This window comes from Rutidosis leptorrhynchoides, chromosome 2, assembly GCF_046630445.1.
Source record: "Rutidosis leptorrhynchoides isolate AG116_Rl617_1_P2 chromosome 2, CSIRO_AGI_Rlap_v1, whole genome shotgun sequence".
Classification (NCBI taxonomy): domain Eukaryota; kingdom Viridiplantae; phylum Streptophyta; class Magnoliopsida; order Asterales; family Asteraceae; genus Rutidosis; species Rutidosis leptorrhynchoides.
In genome coordinates, this window is record NC_092334.1 from 232,420,651 (window position 1) to 232,430,289 (window position 9,639).

A 9,639-nucleotide genomic window follows, 5' to 3' on the forward strand; every position below is an offset into this window, starting at 1 on the left:
TGGATATGAATATGGATACGCCATCACCTGATTCATATCCAATCCATTGTCATCGCTAGCAGGGATTAGTTTCATAGGCGGATTATAAGGGGGGCATGGGTGAGCCATGGGCCTCACAAAAATCTAAGTTATATGTATTAGTTTTGGAGATTCCTACAAATTCATCATATGTGTTCGCGTATTATAATAAGGGTTAATATATTATATGTTGAATATAGATGAAAATGTTAGAAGTTAACAACATTTTAAATGGTATGTTTTTAAATTACTTTTAAATTATGGCTAAATAATACATTATACTCGTAACAAATAACTACTCCTCCGTCCCATAAAAAGAGTCTACATTACTATTTATATTTGTCCTAAAATAAATGTCCTCTACTAAAAGTAACACTAAAAAGTCACTGAAAATCCAATACTACCTTTTGTATCTATGGAATTCAGCAAAACATTTACTTATAATTTTTTCTCCCACTTACTTTATTAAGGAAGCTAATTAATTCAGACAACATATTAAAAAAATGATAAAATAGACATTTTAACAGCATATCTTAAATCAAACATTTTTTGTCGGGAGATAGTATATGGGATGGAGGGAGTATATGATTTACATAGATATTGATGATTGATGTTATTCTCGATTTTTGTAATATTGGTTATAAATTTGAACTATCTATTGAATGAAAGGTTACAACAAATAATCTAATACCACCGAAACTGGACTTGAGTGGTATGAGGGTGAGATCCAACTTGGACAACTGTCAACGCTTGTTCGATTCTCATTCCAAACAGAGAGTTTCCAACCTTTGATTTCTCAACCTTCGATGGTATTGTCAACATCGCCGCAAACTTGATTTCTTCCTAACGGGTGTGTGGGTGACAAATGAGTGTATTCGATGTCGATATTGCCGTTCACAAAAAGTGCACTATACATATAATCAAACAATGTAAAATGATATTTAACATAATACATAATTGACCCCTCCAACAATTGTGTTCAAGATCCGCCACTGATTAGTTTGAAGATGACTTGTGAATTTAGATCACTTATGAATCCACTTCGGTCAATAATATAGATCACTTATGAGTTTGACAGTTTTTACGTGTGGTGAGATTATATGTTTTCCTTTTGGGTTTAATCTCCATTATTATTATTATTAATGGTGGAGGTGCAGTTAATTCAAGTATTATTTTAATTATATTTCTGTTTGTTAATTGTGATTTATTGACAATTACTTACACTGTTAATTTTGTGTCACAAAAAAGTTTGTTGGGTCTTTTTAGTATATAAAAGTTAAAGCCACAAATACAAATAATTATATTTAACAACTTCTAAGTCAAGTTAAGCAAAGTGGATATTGGATCAAAATCTTCAACTTTCTTCTTGGAGACAAGTTGGGATATATAGTATATAAAGTACGTTTGTAGTAGTATTTGTCCACTACTACTCCGTATTACTTTGCAGGCTATGGAATTAATATTAATATTAAGACTATCGAATACCACCTAAAGGGGCACAAGTGCATGTGACAAAGTCATTATATGCCTGTTTATGTTATAATTCATATTCTAGTTTCTAAACTTGTATAAGGTGATTACTGCTACCAAGATGCCGGAGTTTGTGACATAAGTAAAGGTGATATCAAGTTATGTTGTGCACTTGAAAAAAGGGAATGAGTAAAGTTCAAGCAATTACTTAATTGATTTCATATATTTAAAGACTTACAAATTCAGATATTTTAATGTCCGTAACATGTTTAATTTATGTATATATGAAAATGATGTTTACTCTTCTAAGTTGCCTTTAAATTCTAAGTTGCCTTTAAGTTGGTATTTGTGCTTAATTCTCATTATACCGAGGGTGCGAAATGGAGAATGAGAATAGAATGATAAAGGAAAAAATAATAACTCGAATGATTTTTTTCTCCGATAAATAACGAAATAACATACTACGTATAATCAAGTATTTTCATCAATCGATGAAAAAACGAAGAAAAAATACAATTGATCCAAACGAAAGCAAATGCTCGAAAGCAATAAATATTCCCTAGAACTAAACAAACAGGCTAAGCTAACTAAGCCCAAGCATTGAGCAGGCATAACAATAAAACGCACACGGGGCACAATCAAAACCACAACCAGGACAATATCTAAATATAACCAAAAACTACTAACATAGAAATGAACCAAAACCGCTAAAAAAACTACCAGACAACCATTTTACCTTTACCTTTACATTTTAGAGTTTTAATAATCAGCTTAACAACCACAATCAATCAAATAAATAGGAAGTAATATTCATTGGATATTCAATCCAAGGAATATTTCTTCGTATTACTTTGTCATTAATATTGTTTAGTTCATGCAAATACAAGGGTGACAGACTGAGTCGGGTCAGTTAAAGGGTTTAAAGTACCCGACCCAATACAGGTATGATTTGATGAACAGGTTGCAAGTCAAAATCACACAACTCAAACACAATCTTTATAAAATCGCCATTCAAAAAAAAAAAAAAAACACACAATCTTTATCTCTATACATTAAGGTAACGGCTAATATGAGGTGATTATTTGGCAATTTAGCTTCGGATCGGATGAGTCAAATATAACGAGTTACTTATGAGTGGCGTACGTTGACCTAATAACCCAAACTTGACCCGATTCCGACAAAGTACCTAACTAGGATATGATCTTCATTATTCAAGTTGAACATTTTTATAGCTAATATCAATAATCAAATGCTTAAACTATAGCATTAGTAAGATATATATACTGAATGAACTTACATATATGAACAAAAATAATAATGAATTTTCTAAAAAGAATACAAATACAAATGCTTCTTATAAATCCAAAATAATTCCATTATAATCAAAAGATTTAAAATGTCATTGCCCCCTTCAATTACATAAACAATAATGAAAAATAAAAGAATGATGGATCCCCAGAACCTATAACAAGAATATCTAGGAATTCAGATAAATATTTGACAAGTAAAAATTACCTCAACATAATTAAACCTTCATTTTTATAAAACCCTAAAAGCATAAATAAAATTACATAAACACGGTCAATTAGAGCAGTACACCACTCAAAAACGCCATTAGCAGCCCCAACACCACCATTGATCCGTGCATAGTAAACGCTGATGAAGTGTCTTGCGGCCTGAACAAGTTATTTAATTTAATTACAATACAGATCTTTCATAAAAAGATTTATAGTTGATGGTCAAAGTTTGACTATTATTTCTTGAACTCAAGTAACTTGATACAAGTAAGAAAGTGTACTTACTTTTGCATATGACTGAGTGCACCGCAGAAAAGTGCGTTGTCGGGTATGGACAACTCTGTTTTGTTGTTTACTTCAGGATTAACAATCCTAACATAAGTTTCTTGACCAAGATACCATGAGTCAAGATTTTCGGTTCTTAAATTCCATACGCCTACGTTATCAAGAGATATCAAGATTGCGGTCCACGCACCAGGATAAACCTATAAAACAAACGTAATTTAGCCCTACTAAATACTCGTAATTGGATCTTTGTGATTCGTGTTGTCATAAAACATTATTTATTGTAAAATATTTGACAAAGTTTAATCTTATACAAAAGGGTATCAAGTAATTTCACCCTATTGTTTGATTAAAAACGTACCTGTGTGGTCGCGCGAGCAATACCATCCCACTTATTGTACTGTCCCCTGCTGTCATTAGTCCACTCCCCATAACCCATTCTGAGAACAAATAAAAAAACATTTCGTAAAAAAATAAAAATAAAAATAAAAAAAGATTGGTACTTTAGGAGTTTTGATGATTTTTTCATACCCGACTACAAAAAAGGCGTATCCATCCATATGGTAACTATGCATCTTGGTCTCATTATTCTGTAATACGACTTCCATAAATCCCCTATATGTTCCATTGATAACGGACGTTTCCATCCGAGAAGGTCCCGTTAGTGGCTCGTTAGGAAAATCAAGTTTATATGCATTCTTAACTTTAAACCAGTCGGCAAGCCTAATTGGTGTTGATGGATTCACAAACGAGATCCCACTTAATGTCGCCCGTTGTTTACCATTAATTGTTACTGGTGGTTTGTTCTTCAGTATGTACACATCAGTCACATTTATAGAACCGTATTTGAACGAACCTTGTGGGTTTGGACGGGCCCCACTAGCTGAAACATTCCACCTGCGTAAATATTTTCATTATAAGAAATTACTCACATTCTTTGATAAACTACATACTGCTCAATTGGTAAAAAATTATAAATTAAAAAAAAAAAACTACATAAAAAAACTAGCGTCAAGCGAGATTGCAAAAATCTCTACTCGGAGAGTAATTGGTCAGGACTTTTAAAGGAGTACTCGGATGCTGACCAAGTTTGACTTTGACTGATTTTAACTGAGCTTTGACCGATGATTTCTGAGTAAACCCGAGTTTTGGCTGAGTTTTGGCCAAGTTTTGAACTACTTTTGAACGATTTTCCGAGTAATCCCGAGTTTTCACCTATTTTGAATGAGTTTGACCTAGTTTGACCAAGTACAGTCAGAGTGTCCCCGAGTTGGAAAAATCGAGCACTCACAGAGTAAATCCGAGTTCTGCAACAATGTTGTTTACCAGCGTCAAGTAAACGTACCTGATTGATCTTGCTTGGTTCATCGAGTAAGTATTATCATACTGATCCTGAGGAGGATCAGGAAGTGGGCCCGATGCCTTCCCTTTTGAATTTGAGTAATGTAAAATCCCGACTCCCGTAACTCGTTGCCAAATCGACTCATTAACGAATCTTGCACTAGCAACAATGTAGTAATCACTACTTGCATTTTGATCCATAGTGATTAAAAACGAGTATGTTTGTCCAACGTGTATATCCAAACTAGTATAGTTTTGTTGCACCGTATATGATCCCTCTGTTTCAGCTAAAAGCAAATTGTGGTTTTGAATCCTAAAGTTCAAACTAGTCATTGATCCAACATTGCTGACACGAATTCGATACGTTTTGCCTACCCAAAATCAATTTCAACACCTTTCAGAACTCATAAAATATAAATTTAAATAATAATAATAATAATAAAAGTAACCAATTTTTCATCATTCATACCAAGGTTGACTCGGATGTTTAGAGAGTGCTCGGCATCTCGGGGAATACTCGGATGTTGACCAAGTTTGACTTTGACCGATTTTGACCCAGTTTTGACCAATTTTGACTAATTTTCCAAGTAATCCCTAGTTTTGGGCCAAGTTTTGACCGACTTCCAAGTAATCCCGAGTTTTGGAAGGGCTTGACCGATGTTGATCAAGTTTGACCGAGTACTAGCCCAGTACCCCTGGGTTGCAAAAACCGGGTACTCGCCGAGTAATTCCGAGTTGTTCAATATTGATTCATACATTAAATTATATTAAATAATAACTTACCTGGTTCAACATTAATGGTTTCGTGATCGATTCCATCAGGAACAAGAGTATCGTTGTATCTATATGGACCTTTACCATTAATAAGAACACCATCAGGCATTCCAAGTTCACGTCCAGCATCAAGCGCCTTTCTTAAAGCCTAAACAAACCCAAAACAATAAATCAACATTACATATAATTTAATTACAAAAAAGAAAAAAAATGCATTGTGATAAAATCCCAATAGATGCTTACAGTGTGGTTCGTAATGTACCAGTCACCAATCAAGATGACGATATCGCCAGCTGGCGTGTCGAATGGGAGAGGAATGACAGACCTCGGGTTAATAATAAAACCACCGAAACCACCTGAAGCTCGTTGTAAATTGAGCGACGGGAAGTAAAAGTAGCTTCCGATTTGATCCTTAACTTGAAAATTATAAGTCCAATTCCACTTTGGGGGAATTGGGCAATTTGTACCAAGAACACCATCTTGCCAAGAACTTCTCTTTTGTTGTACACCAGCCCTGTCTCAACCAATATACAATTAAATCACACATATAAATACTAATTCTTTTTTTTTTTTTACAAACCTTATTTTATTTTTGGATTTGTGAGACATTTATTTCAAGAATTAAGATAACAAGAGCAAATCTTACCAAGTAAGGAGAAGGTTTTCATCTAATTTGTTCCTCACATTTACAACCACATTGTTGTTAGTTGTTGAATTTATGGTAGGGCCTGGAAATTGCCCATTTATAGCAATAACCTACAAAGATTCAAAGTCAAAGCAATGCTAATAAAAAAACACTATCAAGTCAAAATTACAAGTCAAGGCTCATTCCCTGTAATTCTGATTACATATCTCAGATCTGAAGCTAAAAACTCCATCTTAATTAAATCTAAATCAAATTAAATAATTCTCAACTTTAATTCAACATAACCCACATGAGAAAATTAGAAAATAAAACATAACTTTTGATGATATATGAGCAGAACCCAATTGTGTAATCACAATATAAACCTAAAAATCTTTAATTTTTAAAATCTATAACAAACCCATCAATTCTTAATATTAATTTAACAAAACCCAAATGAGAAAAGTAAAAAAAGCAAATCATTTAATGGTCTTCAAGCAAAACCCAATTGAAAACCGACATTATAAAACTAACCCATCAATAAAGTAATGAAATTTAACAAAACCCAATTGGGGAAAACAAAAGAATGTGTAAGTTATACCTGTTGGGGGACACCAAGAGGTGAAGCGGTGATGTAAGAAATATCAAAATGGTATGAAACAGTTGGATCTTCAGCAGAAGTGAATCTTGAAAACAAAATGAAAAAGAGACAATAGAGAAACCTAGAAGAAGTAGCCATTGATTGTAAACAAACTTTTGAGGGTTTTTTGGTTGCCTCTTTTAAAGAAGAAAAACTAAAAACTAAGTAATAAATGGATTTTGGGTGCTTTTTATTGTGGGGTTTTTATACATATGAAAGTGAAAGAAATTTTAGACAGATAGGGAAAAGGCCTGTGGGGACAAACAGCAAACGGCTCTTTTATGTTAACTATTTTATTTATTTAATTGTATTTGTATAATATATTGTATGTATTTTACAATAATTATCTTATAAAGAGTTCTAAAAATAGTCATGATATATTTATCATTTTTTCAAAGTATTTATATAGAAAAAAATTACGTCATTGGTACCTGTTGTTTTTACACTTTTGCATAAAAAAACCTAAACTTTTTTTGCATGGTTGACAAGACTTTACTTATTTTACTTGTTTGGTACCAACACCTCACATATGCAATGCATGTGAGGGTAATTTCGTAATTTTATGTATAATAATCAAACTTAGGTATCAATCATGCAAAAAAAAAAGTTGAGGTTTTGTTATGCAAATGTGTACAAATCACGGGTACCATTAGCGTAATTTTTTCTATCAATTACTTTAAATGAATTATTTATTTATTTATTATTATTATTATTAATGACAAAATTACCCTCATATGCATTGCACATGTGAGATGTTGGTACCAAACAAGTAAAATAAGCAAAGCCTAAATACCAATAATAATGCAAAAGAAAAGTTTAAGTTTTGTTATGGAAAAGTGTACAAACCACAAAACCAATGACATAATTTTCTCATTTATATATCAATAAATTTTACAATACAAAATCTCAATGCACCGTCTTAATAGATCTATAAGAATGTATGATTTTATTTTTTCTTATATATCACTAGACTTTAAAAATAGTTTATATGAAATATAAAATTGTAATCTAAAACTTATACAAAGCATCCGTCGTCTTAATTTTATTATATTTATATAAAAAATTACTTTAAAAAATATCATTAAAATGTATTTATTATTAATTTTATAATTTCACCCTTATTATTTCTTTTTTATTTTATTTTAACACATACATCAGCTAGAACAACAAGAACACAACTCGATCCCATAAAATGTGACGTTTATACAAGTAAGACCCTCATAGTTTTTCTATTCTAATTTTATTGTCAAGTATTGTTTTAAGTTGCCAACTTCAATTAGATATGATTAATAATGAATAATAAGATAAGATAAAGTATATATATATATATATATATATATATATATATATATATATATATATATATATATATATATATATACGGAAGCATCTTGACTTTGGTTGACTCTGGTATAAACTTGTGAACATGCACTTTGGTGTAAATGAATCATAATACTTTTGAACTAGGAATTGAATGATTAAGTTCTCCTGCTACTCGGTTATGTTTTAGCTAACATTAACACAACGGTTTCTATGTTCTTTTGGTTTTGTGTATAATGTTTTGCAGGGACAACCAAGCAGAGGAGGACCGGCTAAAAGAGGAAGGCCATCAGGTTTGGCTCCACCAAGACAACCACCACCACCACAACAACATCATTCATCGTCTTCTTCCGGAGAAGAAGAGGAGGATCTAAATGATCCTCGGGTTTGGTTAACACAGGTACGGAATGACGAAGACTACACCGAAACTTTTGAGAGAATAAACCGCAGGCCCATTAATGCTACTTGGTATTTTATTTGGGGGCCATTGGAGGAGGCGGGCATGCGCCGACATGTTACTAATTTACTCGCCATTCCTTACGGTAGAGTAGTAGCCCACGCCTGGGAACATGTTTTTAGCATAAATGAACCAATCTACCCGGTGCTTCTTAAAGAATTCTACTCTACTATGCGGTTTAGCAATGTAAGTGATTATTTGTCAACTGAGTTTCTACGGTTTCGTCTAGGAGGCCAAGACAGGGATTTGAGCAGTTTTCAGCTTTGTCGAATTCTGGGTATTTTTGAGGAACTCACCGACACACAGTTAGGTGAATACTTGAGGGCTTCTGATTATGTTGGCCGACATCAGTTTGATGACACTTCTTATTGGCGCAGAATTTGTAAGCCAAATAATGCGCCTGCACATTTTCGATCAAGCAAACACCGGTACAACGAAATCGCAGCCCGGGATGATAGGCTGCTTCATCGACTCATCGCATGCACGTTTAATGCGAGGATTGAGGGTAATGAGAAGGTGAAAACATTAGATTTGTGGATTATGGATCAAATCAAGCGGGGTGCCTATACCGACATTCCTGGGTTGATCGGTAACTATTTTCTTTCCATTGCTACAGAGACACGGCTACAGAAGCCACTTCTAGGGGGGCACTACATAACCCGATTTGCCCGACACTTTAACATTGATTTCGACAGATTACAGGAATTTACGAGTGTGATGAAACCATTGAAAAAGGTTTTTTATATTAATGCCGAAATCATTATGAAAGACAGAAATGGGCATTTGGTACCCTTTGTGGCAGCAGGTGCAGGTGGCGCGAGTAGCAGTGGTGTTCAACAGGAACAGCAGCAGGAAGAGGAGGCAGAAATGGAGGCACAGACCAATGTTGGTGAACAGGTTCCGTGGCATCCGTCCCAATCAAGTTGGGACAGTTTGGTTGGTAGTGTTAATAATATGAGGTTGAGCCCGAACGAACAAAGGATGCACAACGATCGAATGTGGGATAGTCAGCAGCGAATGGAGCAACGACAGATTGCTCAAGTGCACGATCAGGGATGGATGAGTTATGGTATTGATTGGAATAACCATAACTCAGAGTTGTTTTATTCCAACCCCGAGCAGTACTATGGGACGACACGTCTGACACCCCAATATTACACGGATCCTCAAAACCCACCTCCGCCTCACCCGA

The 9,639-nt window shown here is 33.8% G+C and overlaps 1 protein-coding gene across 1 annotated transcript; it reads right to left on the reverse strand.

Moving 5' to 3' along the window:
- Positions 1-3,286: 3,286 nt before the first annotated feature.
- Positions 3,287-6,819, reverse strand: LOC139891707 (monocopper oxidase-like protein SKU5). The gene is made up of 8 exons (XM_071874685.1): positions 6,632-6,819; positions 6,052-6,161; positions 5,649-5,919; positions 5,415-5,553; positions 4,636-5,002; positions 3,822-4,187; positions 3,652-3,730; positions 3,287-3,490 (listed from the first exon to the last, which is right to left on the reverse strand). Exons 1-8 carry the CDS (start codon positions 6,767-6,769, stop codon positions 3,287-3,289), a joined length of 1,674 nt encoding a protein of 557 aa, XP_071730786.1. The 5' UTR covers positions 6,770-6,819.
- Positions 6,820-9,639: the final 2,820 nt, after the last annotated feature.